A 19,684-nucleotide genomic window follows, 5' to 3' on the forward strand; every position below is an offset into this window, starting at 1 on the left:
CTGTCCAATTTGTTGTGGGCTTGTTTCTCGAAGAGCAGGGATACCCAAACTGATAGCAGCTTGAACCATTTCTTGTGTCAGGATTTGTGCGGCTTTGATGAAATTTCCTCTCTGCAAAGCCACTTGCAACAACAAAACAATAATCACTGGCGCCTCAAACTATGGGGTGGGTGACAATGACGAGGAAAAAGAAATGCCAGTACATGGAGGGAATCTTCGTAGATAATGGAGTAGAGAATGATGAGTGATGGTGAACATCATATTGTAAGTAGAGAGCGAACGAACGAGGAACAAGCCTTACAATCTCTTCTGCCAATTATTGCATCAGGACCAGTGACTTTGAAACCATTAGGACCATTTTTGAACCCAGTAATTTATTGCATAACACCAGGAATTATGTAATTTATGTGCTGTAGGCACTAGTCCCTATCTACCAGGAGCACAATGTAATATTTCAATCAACATAATTTTAGCACGCATTTGACAGGCACTCTCTCTCACTCTGAAGGTCAGCAATCCATACTTTCCAGTCTCTGAACAAGTAGATTGTATCAGCCTCTGATATGACACCTGCCCATTCTATTACACCATCTAGCCTTCTCCTTCTTTGCCTCCCTCTTGATCTGTTACCGGCTACTTTTCCAGACTTTTAACAACCCCAAATAACTTTTGACTCCTGGATAATGTACCTACAGTATGTCATCTTTCTCATTATAATCAGCCTCGTCACTGCTCTCTGCTCCTGTGCTACTTCAAGGTCCCTCTCATTAATCATTCTCCTTGAACCATTAATTTTCAACATGCATCTGTAGCAACATAACTCAAACTCCTCCATTATTCTCACTTCAGCGTTCAAGGTCCATTCTCACATTCATTCCGTGTTGCTCAGCACACAACAGTTAAGTGTACAACATAAGAGCTTGATTTTATAGTTGTACAGTAACACAGTCAGAACATTAAACGCTTCTTTTGCAATTCTTATCTATGTTTAACTTCTTCACTATCTTCTGTTGTTAAGACTATCCAAGTGGACAATTTTATCCACCTATCTATTTTCATATTATTCATTCTAATTTACACCGGGGCTTAGAGGGTTAAATTATGGGGACAGGTTGCATAAACTTGTTTTGTATTCCCTCCCGTATACAAGATTGAGGGGTGATCTGATCGAGGTGTTTAAAGTGGTAAAACAATTCAATAGGGTAGATAGAGAGAAACTATTTCCTCCTGAGGGGGGAAATCAAGAACGAGGGGACATAAAATTAAAGCTAGGCCATTTAGGAGGGAAATCAGAGAACAGTTTTTCACACAAAGGGCAGTAGAAATCTGGAATTCTCTGCCTCAAAAGGATGTGGATGCTATGACAATTGGAGCTTTCAATAGATTTCTGTTAGGTAAGGGTATTAAGGGCTATGGAACTAAGGTGAGCATATGGAGTTGAGGTATAGATCAGCCATGATCTGATTGAATGGCAGAAGCAGGCTCATGGGGTTGAATGGCCTTTTGTTCCTATTTTCCTATAAAACCACAAAAGGTCTCTTTTATGAATTTTGTACCTGATGACTTGCTTGGGTTCCTCTGGCCTGCACAGTAGCCAACCTGTCATAGTAGCGAGATATAGGATTGTCGTGTTCAATGCCCTTCTTGGCACAGCGTTGCTTATAAATTTCCACAAGAGAAAGCGAAGAAGGATTGTCTTCGACCAGCCGCATTTGAGGAGAGACTGCAACAACTCGAGGTACTGTAAAGCAAACAGGGAATCACAAGTTGGACATCGCTCATTACAACTTCAGCTGGTATTGTCCATGCAAAGTGCCCACAAATAAATAGTGTTAGTTAATAATAAAAAGGAGTGTTAGTTAATAGTTAGTAACAACTAACATAATTAAAAACAGATTATCTGGTCATTATCACATTGCTGTTTGTGGACCTTGCTATGTGCAAATTAGCTGCAGTGTTTCCTACATTACAAAAGTGACTACACTTCAAAAGTATTTCATTGGTTGTAAAGCGCTTTGGGACGTCCTGAGGTTGTGAAAGGCGCTATATAAATGCAAGTTCTTTTTTATTCTTTAAATATTTTACCTACTCGATGAGTTAGGTGGAAGGATGTCGACTGTAAATATATATTATTATATGACTGTTACTTATAAAATAAACTTGCTTGTATGTTAAACTTAAAGCAATGTCTAATATGATGTTCTCCCACTTTCAAAGCCTAGAATAAAATTTTATGGAGGCACAGGATGAGTTGAGTAGCTAAAAGCAACTGCCAGGCAAGGTTTGCTGTTTGTTTCTTGGCATGTTACTGAAAGTTTACTCAGATCTCAAGGCAAGGACATTCTCAAAGATAACGGGAGTTGAGATTTACCGGTGAGAGTGATTGAAGATATAAGAATCAAAATAATCCCAGGTAAGAAGGAAAGCAAAGGCCCAGGAACATAAAAGTGGTGACAGTGGTGGAGTCTGCTTCAGAGAAACTTCCCCAACAGAGAATATTCACTAATTGACCTCTGGATCTGCTCAGACTTCCAACTGACCTCAGGAATGTGTCTATGTGGCAATAAGACTTTGTAGTCTTAGAGGAACAAAGCAGTTACATGCAACTTAACAACGGAATAATATTGTGTATTAAATGGTATAATCTTGCTGTCAGCACATCCTCTAATTTACGGTGAGCAACACTAATTGTATTAAGATTTGATTGGGACTCAAAGAACTGACTGAATCCTCAGACGATACTGGCTACATGTACAAAAATGTATATGGGCTCTTTGCTGCTTGCTGACTTTCAATGGGTTTCATCGATACTGCATCCATTTCCGTGGGGGGGCAGTAACGAAAGTAAACACATTCCAGGACAATCTACCTGTGAAGAATAGGTGCCTCTTTGTAGTCTCCTTTCTTTTCTCCAGACAGGGGTTCAAAAGCCTTAGCAGCTGCAAAACGCGCTCTTCCCGTCGAGACTCTGTCAGACAGGCATCGTTCATCACCAGGTACGGGTATATCTTGCCGTTGTGACCCCGAATGTAGAGTCTACGGGCTGCCGTGTTGTGCTTCTGTACGATCTCTACCCTGGGCATGAACCTGGTGCACAAAGGACAATATTCAGACATAAAAAGCTCCTGAAAGTTTTACTGTGATGTATTTGATGAAAGAATCATAGAATGATACAGCAGAGAATGAGGCCATTGGGCCCATCGTACCTGTGCCGGCTCTTTGAAAGAGCTATCCAATAAGTCCCACTCCCCTGACCTTTTTCAACAGTCCTGCAATTTCTTCCCATTCAAGTATTTATCCAATTCCCATGAATCGGCTTCTACCACCCTTTCAGGCAGTGCATTCCAGATCATAACAACTCGCTGCGTTAAAAAAAAATTCTCGTCTCCCCCCCTGGTTCTTTTGCCAATTATCTTAAACCTGTGTCTTCTGGTTACTGACCCTTCTGCCACTGGAAACAGTTTATCCTTACTCACTATGAAAACTCTTCATAATTTTGAACACCTCTATTAAATCTCACTCAATATTTTGCTTTGTTGACAAGACGTGTAAATAACCTTAATAAAATGTACACCGTCACACCCATGAAAGAGGACAACATAACATCTGTTGAAAAAAATTATTCTGAACACCGGCGAGAAAGGAGGATTCATCAATTTGATAACATTACACCAAACATTATAGGGCGAGCGGTAGGCACACTGAAGCACCACTAACCGTGCGATTTTGATGTAATAATGCGTTGGCTTAGGCATTAGGAATTCTCCTGGGATCTCCACGTCTGCTGTCTGTGCAGAGAAGTTACTAAGAAATCGACATTTTTCCTCAATCAAAAAGAATTTAGGTAGCTGCTTGGTTTTTGCCTCCAGAATCTTTATCCATTTCTTTAGCTTGGAGATGAGATTGTGAAGTTTCATCGAGCCTGGTACACTGAAGTCAAAGTCTGGGACAAAAATGGGACAATCAGCAGGACTTATTTTTAAAAAATATATACTTGAATTAGCAGCTAATGTTACAGTAATCCATATATTCAATTTACAAGCTTTTGTAAATACTCAAATATATTTTGGTTACTTGAAATCTACATTTTGTATTGTCATTTTTGAATAGCCAGTAGCAGTCCCAGCAACACTGCCTTGTAATAAAGTTACTTTTCAAACACTCGAGTGGGTTATTTTCAATATCCCAGTGAGCACATACTGACCTTTCCATCAGTCCGGGCTACGCTGGAACCCAGGTCCCAGTTTTTCCAATTTTCAAACAGTATTTAATGCAGCTGGCCACATCTGGTGTTATTCCAAGAGAGTCTTGTAATTAACCTTCTAATGCCTTAAATCCGCAAAACTAACACCACTCATTCTATAAATCTGTTTTACCTGCCACATTGTACAGTTCCGTTCATTTGAATCCCAGGGCTTAATGTAAGTAATTAACTCAAAAGGAGGGCACTTAGTGCCTTAATCTGAGATTAGGAAGCAAATGAAAAGGAAATGTCAGGCCCCTTGTATTTATCACGTTAAATATCAATTAATAATCGTATTTGTTAATATGTAAATTTACCACAAAGTTCACCACAAAAATAACCCAATAACATTACATTCGAAAAACGAATCAGTCAAGGCCAACAATTTGTGGTTTTCATGGAAACTGCTCAAATTCCATTTAATAAAATTAGAATTTGACAAATTCAGGCAACATGACCTGTGGCCCTGATCACAGATTTATTGAAAAACTGGGAGCTGGGGGCATCTGTATTGAACGGAATTATATCTTCCCGCTGATGGTTTGCCAATTTTGGTAGACATCGCTTCAGGACTTTTGACAAAACCCACCAGCCATTACACAACCAAAAGGAGATGAACGGAGATCCTAAACCGTGCACTGCATTACCAGCGGCAGCACTCAACGTATGCTGAAGTAGTGATAGGATACAATTAAAAATGGGATCCGAACACACAAAACAATTGTAGTATGTGTAGGTACAAGCAGAATCATGGTCCTGTAAACAGACCGCACCCTAAACTGCTGTGGTATGGTATAGTTTACAGTACACATACAATCGTGTGGAGTGTAAACATCGGCATAGACCAGTTGGATCAAATGGCCTGTTTCTGTGCTGTAAATTCTATGTAATCAAGTCATTTAAAATCAAGTGCTACAGAAGAATAACACTTCAACGGGCTGAGATTTATTAAGAGCAATGCTAAAATATTACACTGCAAATTGACAAGAAATAATTAAACCAGGGAATTGTTAGAGTGACTCTGTGCATGCACATAGTTGATATGACAATAAACCAATAAAAGTGGCAATCCCTGATCATTCTGCACATCCTTTATTATCAGCAGTACCGTATTTATTGCTTACACTAAATTTGAGCCGCCCCAAATTTGAGCCACATTTAGGTCTCAACCCCCCCCCCAACTTAAAAGTTTTATTTATGCTGAAACTATTCAAATAAATACAGGACTTCAGTGAGAAATCTCCAGCTCTGTATAACGTGCATTCCTTCAGGTCCCAGAATGCAAATCGTTGCCGCGTGAATGCAATTTTGCTACAATTGGTACTATGCCTTAGTTCATATGTCCGCTGCAGTGCTTCTCGATAACTGAACTTTGCGTACCATTCAATTCAAATTAGAATGGAAAACCATCAAGAGAAGGAATGAAATGATTTTGCTCGTGCAAAGGCAGACTACTTGACTGCCTGTAATGGCATAGATTATTACCCAAGTAATTAACATTATCTACATGCAAGACGAGTCTCTTTCTATCTCTTAAATTGTATTAGAAGCCTCTAGTTCTTTTCTTCAATCTATATTTCTCAGAGTATTGGATTGGAAGTTGAAAAGCCATTAACGCTGCTGCTTTCAGTCAAAGTGAAAGGTGCAGAGGAAAAGGTTTTTTAACCTGCAAATGAGATTCTCTGTTCTGACAGGGAGGAATGAGGAAGGATCTTTATGCCTGACTGCCTAAAGGTCACATTGTGCGTTGGCATGCCCGTCAACATCCAAAGATCAGGAACAGTAACTGTAACACTGAAGAGGAGAAGACAGATTCATACCAAGACTACTGGGTTATAACAAAATGACTTTCCTTAAGGCTGTTTTGTTGATGCCTTGAACTGTTGGGACAAGGGAGTGCGCGTAGGGCATTTCACAGCAATATCCAGAATCAGTGGAAATCTGTGGGGTATTCTAGAAAATGCTGCCACAGACCATTTTTTAAAGTGGGTTCCAAAGATTCATGAAATCGATAGGGCTATTCCGTTACACCCTAGCACACTTAAATTTTCGTCCTTGCATTAGTTTCGCGCAGAATTACATGGGTGTTGTCATGCCCCACTGGATGGGCGAGGTGCCTCATTTGATATCCATTTTCATGCAGGGGTGAGACCGACTTCTGGCATTGTCCCATATACTGGCACACACTGGCCTTCGATGTGTCGATGTTTAACAGTACATTCAAGACCTGGAGTGGAAACATATTCTACTCAGTCATCGTGCAGAGTGATAACTGTAGACTTACATGTGTCTCTCATCACTTGCAACCCTGCTTTAACTTCAGTGACATAATGGAGACAATGGGTTGTGGGTATGTTGAGGGGGAGAGGGGGTCACATGGACCCCACTGGTGAGGAGGGGAGATTATTTTGTTTTCTGATTGAAAATGGAGTCACTCCTGGTGACCCTGACATATATCCTAACATTTAAATTGAGAACAGGGGGTTGGCACTGCCTGGAGAAAAAACAGACCCTTTACAAAATGTTCTATTCAGAAATACACATCACCCCTCCAACCACTGTTCCTTCGTCTTGGGAAGAAATAAACAATAGTCGTTTGGCCAAAACCCTCTATTGCCAAGCTCTTGTGTTTAGTTCTCTTATCCAAAATGGTTTGTATCTGATGATATTCTCCAAAGTCTCAGAAGTAATGACTCCAGGAAGGAATCTGCTTCCATTATCAAAGCACCTAAATGTTTTGTTAGGAAAGTGAAAACGCAATAGTAAGACTGTAAACAGTACACAGTGCTTAAACATCAGAGAATGTGCAGTCCGCTAACGAGGGCCAAATTAAAGATATCGGAAATCTCCATAACGCCAGCGGAAAAACATTCTACTTTGATGAGAATTTAAAAATCCGCAAATGCTTTAAAAGCCGTCATATTTTGCTTCAGATCTTTCTATCTCCCACTTTAGCAGCTCTTAAACCACCTCTCGTGTTCAGTCCTAATTAGCATACACTTTTTTAATTAATTTGATTCAAAGCACGAGCAGACACAAGGGCAAACAATAAAATCCATTGCTAAGCCCGGAACGGAAATGATGAAATATAAAAATGATGCAGGAAACCCCCCCTCAGGACTATAGGTCAGTGCAAACAAATTTTGAAAATTATTCAAACGTCTCCCAAACAAGATGAAAACCCCCCCCCAATATTGTCTATATTTTGATCCCCCCAGTAATTTTTGAACAATCACCAACATGCAAACTGCTTCACTGTTATTTCTCTGCTGGGTGACCATTGTCCATTAAATTCAATCATATGGTTCAGAAGTCCCATTATTTACTGTCATGCAACTGTTGTGCCTCAGAGAGTACATCATACCAAATAAATGTGCACAAGCTATGTAGGTCACATTCATGACTCCAAGCTACTTTCAGGAGAGTACAATCAGATCCTCCATTTACACAGTGCCCTGACTGAAAATAAGCCCCCATTCCAGCCGTTTTTACACAGAAGATGATGAACCACACAGATTTTGGGCTGTGCGCACGCTGGTAGGCAGATTGAGCTATCAGACTTCAAGTGACACCCAGAGTCACACTTGTGTTTTAATTGCCTTTTCTTTCCCTCATTTTATAGTTGTTTATTTCTGTGCTAGGTCCTGCCACTTAGGAGAATAGCACCTTTCCTGATTCACTAACTGTTAAGTTCAAAATATATATTTGATATGGTGGGATACTCCACCTAGTGGCTCATTTGGAAATACAGACATATCCCAGAAAAAAAGAACTTGCATTTCTATAGCGCCTTTCACGGTTTCAGGATGTCCCAAAGCGCATTACAACCAATGAAGCACTTTTGAAGTGTAGTCACTGTTGTAATGTAGGAAACGCAGCATCCAATTTGCACACAGCAAGGTCTCACAAACAGCAATGCGATAATGACCAGATAATCTTTTTTTTGGTGATGTTGGTTGAGGGATAAATATTGGCCAGAACTCCGAGGACTCCCCTGCTCGTCTCTGAAATAGTGCCCGTAGGATCTTTTAAGTAAACCTGAGGGGGCAGACAGGGGTTTCTGTTTAACGTCTCATCCGAAAGACGGCACCTCCGACAATGCAGCACTCCCTCAGTACCGCACTGAAGCATCAGCCCAGGTGTTGTGCTCAAGTCTCTGGAGTGGGACTTGAACCCACAACCTTCTACTGCTTGAAGAGGAGCAAGAAGTTCTCCCGGTGTCGTGCCAACATTCCTCCCTCAGCCAACGCCAGTACAAAACAAAGTGTCGGGTCATTCACCTCGTTGCTATCTGTGAGACACAGCTGGTGCATAATGGCTGCCATATTTGCCGTCAGAAATATCACTGCACTCCAATGCAATGTAACTCACTGCACAAAGTGCTTTGAGACATTTCAGAGACATAATAAGGTGCTATGTAAATGCTTTCTTGCTGTCATTCAGGTCATAATTTATACATGCAACGCAGCTTGCACAGAGGCAACCCAGTGGAGAACATGAATAAAACAGATCACGCAAGTGGTTTTTTTTGTTCAAGGAGAAGGAAAGTGCCCTGCTGCTTATTCAACCAACGTGCGCTGACTTCCTTCTCCAGCTCAGGTGGCCCCCAGAGCATGAATTGCCGACGACCATGTCAATCAAAGCAGCTGCTTTAGGACAGGACACATTTAGGTGAGTGGATTAACAGTTAACGTACCCACTGTCATTGTGATCTCCTGGGCTGGTTTCGATCGCCGAGGTGGTTGGAGAGGAATTTCCAGATATTCCACCCCCCCTCCCTTATTGGCCCTGGGTTTTTTTTTTGCCTCTCCCAGGAGATTAGTTTGTAACGGCAACCTGAGATATATGCAAGTTAATGGGAACATAGATTTAAAATTTTTATGCTGGCCCCCCCCCCCCCCACCCAAGGCTCGATGGTACAAACATAGCCCATGGACACCCTTGATACCCCAAGTCTTACAGTGTAAAGAGATCACACCCTACCCTAAAATTAGGTTAAATATCTCATTTATCATTGATGGAGTGATGGTCATATAACAGACCATTTGTCCATGTGATCCCCTGGACTGGTTTTGATCGCCTAAACGTGTCGGACAGGAATTTTCCAGAGTATTTTTCCCTTATTGGCCCTGGGTCTTCTGTTTTTTTTGCCTCTCCCAGGAGCTTACTTGGCTGCAGGGGTTGGGGGAGAAGTGTCCAGTCATGATGCTCCTGGCATTATGAATGTAGGGCAGGCTTGATGGACCAGTTTTCCTGCCCGTCATTTTCGTATGCCCATAACCCGCATCATCGAAGGAACTACCAGGTGAGTGAAGCCCCAAAATAACAGGTATTCCAACTAGGCAAAAGTAAATATAAAATAGCCATCTCCTGCAAGACAGGAGGTTTATTAAAAAATACACAGGCTTTGTGCTATTTGTACCCCCATTTTATTTCTTTATCTTTTAGAGATGAAGTGATGAGTGGAATAAATTATGCATTCTACTGCTCCCACTTCTGATACAAGCTAGTTTTATATTTGTTTAATTATATTGAAAACTGAAGGAAAATCTGCTTTGTAACAACTGGAAGGAGCGTGCTTATAACATTTCAAAGAACATGAATAGTAATTTTTTAATATATATATATAAGCCATTATAAAAAAAATTAACTTTTGCTATAAAGCTTAATATATCAGTTTAAAAAAAATACAAAATCTGCTTCTGTCATAAAACCCACTAACTCTCATCACGATGCTTTTAATTAAACACTCACCAAGTTCCTCATTTCTACACTGTACGGAATCGGTGAAGTTTTGCATGTTAGCTTTGCTGAAATGTGCTCTCCATTTTAGTGGGTTTTTTCTTCTATCAGACTTTTTTTTGGTCAACATTTAAAGTTAAAGTGATGAGGGCATCTTGTTTTAAAAAATTATGTAGGATAGAAATTACATTTGGCGCTGACGTTTAATGCCACATTAAAGTAGCTACGTTACTTTACATGAAGGAGAAAGGAATAGAAGGATATGATGATAGGGTTAGATGAAGAGGGGTGGGAGGAGGCTCATGTGGAGCATAAACATCAGCACAGGCCAGATGGGCTGAGTGGCCTGTTTCTGTGCTGTAAATTCTATGTTGGTAAATCACTAAACACTTCTATGTTCCGTAAATAAAATGGAAAGTTCTTTAATGTTATTTAAAGGGCATAAAGAAACTGCATTCTAACACCTCCCATTGTGCCACTGACAATGCAAATACAACATCCATGCAAAAGCTCTCCTTGCTTGAAAAGGACAAATCAAGTGCAGATGCAAATACCACCCCCATGTGCAAATCAGTTGATATATCTCTTGCTGCCATAAAGTGAATAAATGATGAACTAGTAAAAAAAATATATAAACTAAGACATTTATAAGGAATACTATGTACGCATCCTCCGCTGTACAGTCCCGAGTCTAAGCTGAGTTAGGTATCGATATTAAAGTCAACTTTAGTGCCCCTAAGCTAGCAGTGGAGATTCAGCCAGGGCTTTTGTTCTTGGTCACTATCCAATAGCCCCTGCGGGTAAGTTTGCATGTGTGAACGCCAGATGGGGACCAGATCAAGCTCAGCTCAGACGCCCACCCACAGTGTAGCATGCCTTTCGCACTTTGTCTAGATTCTTGTATGAAGAATGGCACTGGGCAAGGCAACAGAGGGCAAGTAGAACTATACTCAACACGAGTCAGCACATACAGGAGGAGAGGGGAGAAAAAAAAAATTGGACCCATCTGAAAAATCATCAGAGACTGAAATGCAATGCAACGTCGCTGTGAATCATCATTTTAAACAACAATGCTGTCTCAGGGTTCAGAAAACAAGACTGAATTGATGAAGTTTGACTCGCCTCCTTCAGAACATGATTTGGGATGTCAGAGGAATCTTAATTTTAGATATGAATTCCTTTTATGGGTCTTGAGGGGGGGATAAAAAAGCTGTATAAATGTAAGTCTGTCTTTCTTTTAAACTAATGACTGCCCAATAATGTTGCAAACGGAGACAGGCTTTCCTCACCTGTTGTAAACTGTCCCTTGAGCTTCTGGAAGACAGGGTCTTGGGCTGTGGCCTGAGCCCGCCTCGCCAGGGACTCGGAGGCTGCGCTCGAGAACATGGTGGACACGTTGGACACGTTTTCGAGGCCGACTCCGAAAGTGCTCACCAGCTTCTTGACGAAGTTTAAGGTGTGAGGCGTGATTTTGGCGTCAGACACAGCTCCGCTCTTCTCAAAAGCCACAGAGTAGCACTTCGCCAGTCCTTGCTGTAGTTGCCTTAACACCTAGGTACCAAAAAAAACATTTAGCTATTATGGCAGAATGCACAGCAAGGACTTTCCTTAATAGTCTCGCCTCGGAGTCAGAAGGTCGTAGGTTCAAGCCCCCCTCCAGAGACTTAGCATCATAGAATGATTCAGCACAGGAGGCCAATCGGCCCATCGTGCTCCTTGAAAGAGCTATCCAATTAGTCCCATTCCCCTGCAAATTTTTCCACTTCAAGTATTTATCCAATTCCCTTTTGAAAGTTATTATTGAATCTGCTTCCACCACCATTTCAGGCAGTGCATTCCAGATCATAACAACTCGCTGCATAAATTTCTCCGCATTTCGCCTCTGGCTCTTTTGCCAATTACAATAAATCTGCCTTCACTGGTTACCGACCCTTTGAAAAAGCTAAACAGGTTGACACTCCAGTGCAGTACTGAGGTAGCGTTGCACTGCCGGAGGGTCGTCTTTCAGATGAGATGTTAAACCGAGGCCCCTTCTAGCCTCTCAGGTGGACGTAAAAGATCCCACAGCATACAAGGCTACGGACCAAATGCTGGAATATGGGATTAGAGTAGACAGGGCTTGATGGCCGGCGTGGACACGATGGGCCGAAGGGCCTCTATCCGTGCTGTATAACTCTATGACTCTATTATTCTGAAGAAGAGATGGGGAGTTGTCCCCGGTGTCCTGGCCAATATTTATCCCTCAACTAACATCACAAACATTTATCACATTGCTGTTTGTGGGACCTTGGCTGCTACATTTCCTAAATTACAACAGTGACTACACTTCAAAAGCACTTAATTGACTGTAAAGCGCTTTGGGATGTCCTGAGATCATGAAAGGCGCAATATAAACGTATGTCTTTCTTTTTTCCAAAATAGGTCGCGATACAACTGATAAAACAATAAAATCGCTGGGCTACATACATAATGAAGTACATTCAACATGTCTTTCAATTCACATTCTAGGAGCTCTGCAAACTAGTCAGGACACTGAGTGAAGGTTTCACTGTCTGATTGAACTATTATGTTGCAAGTGACTGAAACATTAGGTGCTCAATTGAAATGTCTGCTTTTCCAAGAATATAGTTGATTGCCATATTGAAAATGCCTTTTTGACAAGATAGCTAGATACTTAATACTCAAAAGAATCCACAGTAAAATAAAAAGAGTAAGCGGAAAGCTTAAAAATATTCTTAATCAAGGCAAAAGAATTACCATGCAAATTGTCTCTCCCCCCACCCACCCCAACCCAATCAAAGTAAATGTTCTCAAGTTCTATCCAATGTATGCAGCATTTCCCAATGGATTGATGGGTCCAACCTATCACTAGGCCTATTGGTGCTTGCTCTTGAACCAGTCTCCAGGGCATGTAAAATCGGCAGGTTGCGGCTTGCTGTGCAATCGTTGTACTCTGAGAGAAAGCTACTTTGTCCGTGCTCAGTGTACTCCTCAGCCAGGTCTTAGAACATGGCCAAGTGAGGAATAGTGGGGGTGAGAAAATGCATGTCCATCAGGCTGCAGTGAAGTGCATCAAATGCACTAATGGCATTAAAATAACATTTCAACTAACATTTCACTCTATAAACAGGCGGTGTGAAATTGCAGAGGAATCTCCGTTGTTTGCCAATAATTGGCGGATGACGGAAACTGTGGATAATCATTGGTTCCCAATATTTGTTCTACAATCAATACCCTGAGCACGGGAGTGAAGAGAAGCACAGTGCAGATAAGAAAATTATTTTGATTTATATTCATTAAGAAAAGGAGACGTAATGGAACTATAATGGGATGTGCAATGAGGTGACATCTTGTGCAAGGCTTTGTCCCACATAAATTGTGGCAGATAATAAAAAAAAAGGTGGAGAATTGGAAAGCCGATAAATGTTCCACCGTGTAATGTCTAAGTTTAGCTACAAGAGTTTGACGTACAGATTTAGTGGTGTTACGGTTTTACCTTGAATTCTGTTATAGGCATAAACATTTTGCATGCACATCTGTGTCTGCTATCCTCCAACAGGAAGCGTGCGGCTTGTCCCTGAAGGGAAGAGGGGGTGGATGGGGGGGGGTGGGGGGATGGACAATTGGACTTGAGGCAAGATGCCAAGTAGAGTATTTACTCTTTTTTTAAATTTTGAAGCTACAACATAAAGGCCAGCTCATGCAGATATAGCTGGTCTTATCAGTGAGTAACAGCTTCCCCCCGTTCCAAGCTTCTAGTAAAACCATTTCTTCAATTGCATTGCTCATTCTCGTAATTACTGTGGATATTTCTGAGCAACTTCATCCCTCTAGAAAAGCAGACCATTCTTGCTTATTTAATATCACTTGGATCAGTACCCGTTTATGCCAAGTACATATAAATTAGGTCATTGTGGACCCATGGTTACCGGGCAAATCCCACAGTTATGGTGAAGTAACCAGCATCCTGAAGGCAGGATCAGCATAGAAATGAAGGATAGGATTGCTTCATTGACCAATAATTCTCAAAGACAACATCTAAAATTAGTGGGTCAAATAATGATCTGACTTGAGGAACGAGAGACAGCTTTTGAAAAAAAAAATCCCCATCGTAATAAAGAAAAAAATGAAATTCTATGTGAATACTTTGAAGGACAAATAGAGGAAAAGAGGCTGATCGCAGTTGGTCAATTAAGAGAAAAAATGTGGTTATCAATGCTGGACAGAAGAAAGACGTATGCAAGAAAAATCTAGAGGGGGACACTATTCTGCCAAGAAAATCCTTGCAGAGTGTGCTTCTACGCAGCATTGATAACCACATATATTTTCAGTAGATATCAACAGATCGCAATTCAGCTCCTTTTTAAAGGCACTAAATGAGGCTGAATCCTCTGGGAATTTGCTCCACTACCCTGTTAGGGGAAAAACAACAGGTTTTTTCCCCCCCCTTAACCTCTGACCTTGCTAGCAGACAGGAGGCTTCACCTAGTTATGAGATTGGGCCAACTCATGTCACCTTCATCCATACCCAAGTTGTCAATTGCCATGCAGTCCTGACAGAACATGACACCTGCCCACTGCAAGTGAGGGCAGGGATTTTGGCACAAGAAGGGATAAAATGGGGGGCGGGGAGGGGGAAGAGGAGGAAAATAGAAAGAAAGCCAAAAGGAGGAGCTAAAGACTAAACAAGTTTAATCATCAATTAAAGAAATCCTGACTTACATAGGAACAGGAGTAGGCCATTCGGCCCCTCGACCCTGCCTTCTTCACAACAAATACCCAGTGCCTTGGAGATGCACCTTTGTGCAAAGCAAGCTTAAATATAATACACTGAAGAGCAGCTGTGTTTTAACTTTAATGCTAATGAATACAAATTATCTTCAGGCATTTCTCAAAAAAAAAAGTCAAGACAGATCAGGCTCTCGTCACTGGAAGAAAGAAAGAATCGTCAAACCTCTTCATGCCAGTTTTCCCGGAACCACACCATTTGATCCACGATGCCCTCCAGGGATGAGAGCAGGGTCGGGTGCAGCTCCCGCTGCATGTGCATGATCCGGCTGCAGCGCCACATGGGCGCGGTGGCTCGTATTGGCCCAGGGTCGGAGGCCGAGTGAGACTGAGTGCCGACTGAACCCGGCTGCTGTTGTCCCGAGTCTGCAACAAAGAGAAATGTGTCCTCAGCAGTCCCTTCCTGTTAAGCTTCCGGACAGTTGTTTTAACAACCTCCAAATCCGGAACACTGTTTTTCCCCCAGTTTGTCTTGTATCTCAACTTATCCCAAGAATACAAACTTATACAGTACTGGTAAAATGTCATCACAATGCAAGATATATGTAAATACATCACATACACACATGTATTTATTATCACACACACACACACCAATTATCACACAGACACAAACACAAATTTATCATAGACACATTTATTATCACACAGACACACACACATTTATTATCTCACAAACACACAAACTTATTTATTATCACAAACATACATACATTATCACACAGACACACACATACATACATATATTTATTATCACACAGACATAAATAAATCAAATTTTTATTAGCTATATAAACCCAGTTCAGGATCTGTCAATAAGAAGTTAAGCGTGCATTATTCACTGGAATTTACATTTTCCCCCAAGGATTTAGAATACTTATCAATAGATTTCACATTCATGCCATCCAAGTGCTTCCAGAGCAAGCATCATCCTCTCTTCTCAGCAAAGCCTTCTTTCTGATTTAATGACCTACATTTCTCCATTAGCTCGAGAGCCTCATACTCAAAGCTTCATTCCTAATAACCGCAATGCCTCGGAGATAATAAAGGGCACTGCTGCCTATAAAAAGGAATTATTAAAAGACTTCTTTATATTCGGAATCCAGCTTGTACAAAGCTGCAGTCACTTAATAAGTTAATCTTTACAAGGTAAAGATAACTGCACATATTATATCTTTGGTGTGTGAGGGATTGAAATAGTGAGGGAACATTTTTTTTTTGGAATCTCTACCTCAGGTAAAACTGTAAATGGTTCAGTTCTGATCACTATATAAACCAAAAACAAAATGTAATTTATTAACCTTTTGAATACTTGCTGCAAACCTGCATCAAAATAAAACCATGAAAGTTTTAGTTCTAATTCCCTTTAGTGTACAGAAAGTAGCACGTTCCGTACGATATGTCTATCCTTTCTCATTAACTTGTCACCTCCCTCCCTGCCATCAAAAGACCCTTCTCTCTGACACAGCCTCTCTCTGTACTTGAGGAGCATGATGGAAGTCTAACGTTTTGTTGTACTTGCTGGAATATTTCGCTATTGTACCAAAAAATATATATTAGCGAGAATGCTGCCATCAAAGTCCCTTTAAAAAAAAAATCAAGCCATTAAAAATAATTCTAATTTAAAGTCTCTGTACAATTTTCACTGATGGAACCAATAACCCAATATTTACAAGGAAATTTGAGGATTGCCTATAATTTTCTCAGCTTTTGCAATGACCCAGTAACAGGTGATGCAGTACCAACACATGAAACATTGAAAATGTCTCGGTGGGAACTAAGAGTGTCCTAATCACATTGGCGGCTGGATACATTTTCCTCCGATTACTTATCCTGAACAAAGCTTCTGTAACTATATTGGAAACTGGTCAAATAATCTTTAACTGGGCACCACAATCTGTTAGGGACATTTTCTGAGGTGAATGTCATTGATTATCAAGTCCTTGTATTAATACAAGGCTACAGTTTTGACATGAAACCCAGCAAAAGCATGAACATTTACACTAAGGGGAATATACATATGATTAGATAAACTTGAAAGTGCAGTTAAAACATTTTTTTCATAGCCAAAATGTAGAAAATTGAATTAATGCGTCGAGTTTTAAAAAAGGATGTAAAGTGGAGAGAGAATTGAAAGGCCCTGAAGGCAAGATGCAGAAGTTCTCTGAGCAGGTCTCTGGAGGTTTTTGGAGGATTCTGTGGTTCAGAGTAGATAAGAGTGCAACTGCCGATGTTATAAACCTTCACTTGCAGTTTGCCCCTACCCAATAGCCAGGGAAGCATGGTGCCAAGGACCTCCTACCCAAAATGTCCAACTGCTGCGACAGCCCCTGCGCTCCTGCACTAGCAGGCTTGGGATCCAGGTGAAAGCAACCCATGTCCACACTGGCCAAAGCCTTACCACTTTTATAGCGTTCCCGCTGCTCAATCTTCAGTGTCAAATACAGCGTCCTGATTGGGAAATAGACAGCCTGGGGATACACTCTTCCAACCTTAAAGAAACAAAAAGATATGGGCATTAAAAAGAGACTTGTCTATATAGAGCCTTTTGGAAATGTCTCTTTGCAAACTATTAAATTACATTGAAGTGAGTCATGTAGGCAAAAGCATTTTGCACACAGCACGATATCAAAATGAAATGAATGATCAGCTAAATAGGAACATAGGGATTGCTAGACGAAAAAGTGCGCCTTCCACCATCCTGGTAGTCACATGATAGAATAATAATGGGGTTGTTGACTAATCATGGCGATCAATCTCGATCAATGAGTCTATAACAGACCCAGATATGAGGTGAGGAAAACCCCAGTGGTGGAGAACTTTGGGAATCATAGCTCCAAAGTCACCTGTTTTTCCCAAGCACTGTTTTTGATTGGTTGAAAGAGGAATGGTGGTCAGGACATCGGACGATCCCCTTGCTCTTGAAGTGGTGTCATAGTTCTTTAGCGTCCAAACGAGCAAGGCAAATTGGGCCATAGTCCGAACAACGACACCTCAAACAATGCTACATTCCCTCAATATTGCACTGGAAACGTCAACCGAGATTCTGTACCAAGTCTGGGGGGGGGGGGGGTCCTAAACCCACAATCTCCTGACTCAGCAGCAAGTGTGCTACCAACTAAGTCAAGTGGACATTTTAGACACACTTTCCAATACAGACAGGCACCCAATAAGTGATGTATAATCTTATATAAGCTGATAGAAACAATGAGCCTGAAAAGACCACTTATAACTAAGCAATAAAAAACACTATCAACTTAGCACTTAATGTATCTACAGTGCTTCATAACGTACTTATCCCGCATTGTCAAATGAGGACGAATGCCCAGAAAAAACACTTCTTACAGTTATACTGGCAAAAGCTGGGAACAAAACCATGACAAACAGAAACTCTAAATTAATAATCCCACTATTCCCTTTCCATTTAGAGCTCTAATATAAAAGGACCTCTGGAAAGTAAGACTGGATGGAGTTACTAACAGACATCACGATTTTTTTTTATATAAACAGGAACTTGCAGGTTTATTTAAGGACATCCTTTGTGCTAATAACTGACTAGCTATAGGGCTACTCAGAAAGGCAGAAAGGCAGAGTATGTGGAATTTATGGGAGAATTGGATAGATATATGAGGGAGTGAGCAATTGAGCTGTATTAATTTGGGGGGCTGGTCAGATGGACAGTATAATCCTGATCCTTCCTGTTTTATCAACAATTTCAGTGGAATGTGTTTCATTACTCTCCAAGTTTAATTGATGCCTTCGATAAAAGCATTACAAAACAGCTAAAACTGCTTTAATTTTGTGTCAGCCATTAATTGGTGAAACCCAGCTATCATATTTCTACACAATTTAGTACGTGCATAATACCTGGATCAGCACAGCATTCATGCAGATAATTGAGGGGGGAAAGAAACACACATAATGACATCAACCAGTCTTTAAATTAGGCCACAATTCCCAATGGGCCCAACATTACATGCTGGCTTTGATTATTACAGTGTAATCTTATACACTGTGAACACAGCAACAAAAGTGAGAAATAGCCACTTAATGTAAAAAGTTCTAACTTGCAACAATCTGAGTCATCGCAGATGCTAATCAAATGCGGAATAGTCTTGATAGTTTTCTGCATTAAATCTTCTCACCCTCCTCCTATGAACATGATTTACATTCCTGATATAGGAACATAGAAATGGGAGTAGGCCATTCAGCCCCTTCGAGCCTGCTCTGCCAGCCAATTAGATCATGGCTGCGTAAACTCCATTTACCCGCTTTGGTTCCATATCCCTTAATACCCTTGACTGACAAAAATCTATCAGTCTCAGTTTTGAAATTTTCAATTGACTCCCAGCCTCAACAGCTTTTTGGGGGGAAGAGAGTTCCAGATTCCCATTACCATTTGTGTGAAGAAGTGCTTCCTGACATCACCCCTGAACGGTCTAGCTCTAATTTTAAGGTTGTGTCCCCTTATTCTGGACTCCCCCACCAGAGAAAATAGTTTCTCTCTATCTACCCTATCAACTCCTTTAATCATCTTAAACACCTTAATTAGATCACCTCTTAATCTTCTATATGCAAGGGAATACAAGCCTAGTTTGTGCAACATATAAGCCTAGTCTGTGCAACAATATAATATACATGATATCTCCCACCTCGCCAGTTTAACACAAATTGAACAGTTCAGAAGCCTGCTTCTTCTGTTACCCACTTTCTCATACTTCTATTCCTTAATCTTATTTTCCTCATTAACACACTGAAGGATCAAAGTCATTTAACAGGATAGTGGAAAAGGTTTAAAATCAGTCCCAATTTTCTATAATCTACAGTTTCAGAAATTTGCAGTTTAGCTATGGTAAACTGTGCAATTGTAAAGAACCTATTCCCGAGAATATACTTAAACCTTTCCCAGGA

The 19,684-nt window shown here is 40.8% G+C and overlaps 1 protein-coding gene across 2 annotated transcripts in view; it reads right to left on the reverse strand.

Annotated features, from left to right (window-relative positions):
• trrap (transformation/transcription domain-associated protein) overlaps positions 1 to 19,684 on the reverse strand; it is a 174,911-nt gene that overhangs the window by 11,699 nt on the left and 143,528 nt on the right. For both annotated transcript variants that reach the window (XM_068003488.1, XM_068003487.1), the window contains 6 exons: positions 17,175 to 17,265; positions 14,940 to 15,139; positions 11,275 to 11,536; positions 3,718 to 3,943; positions 2,870 to 3,087; positions 1,557 to 1,741 (listed from right to left, as the gene is read on the reverse strand). In XM_068003488.1, the coding sequence (XP_067859589.1) occupies positions 1,557 to 1,741; positions 2,870 to 3,087; positions 3,718 to 3,943; positions 11,275 to 11,536; positions 14,940 to 15,139; positions 17,175 to 17,265 (1,182 nt within the window). The remainder of the gene's footprint in view (positions 1 to 1,556; positions 1,742 to 2,869; positions 3,088 to 3,717; positions 3,944 to 11,274; positions 11,537 to 14,939; positions 15,140 to 17,174; positions 17,266 to 19,684) is intronic.

Source organism: Heptranchias perlo, chromosome 22 (genome assembly GCF_035084215.1).
Source record: "Heptranchias perlo isolate sHepPer1 chromosome 22, sHepPer1.hap1, whole genome shotgun sequence".
Classification (NCBI taxonomy): domain Eukaryota; kingdom Metazoa; phylum Chordata; class Chondrichthyes; order Hexanchiformes; family Hexanchidae; genus Heptranchias; species Heptranchias perlo.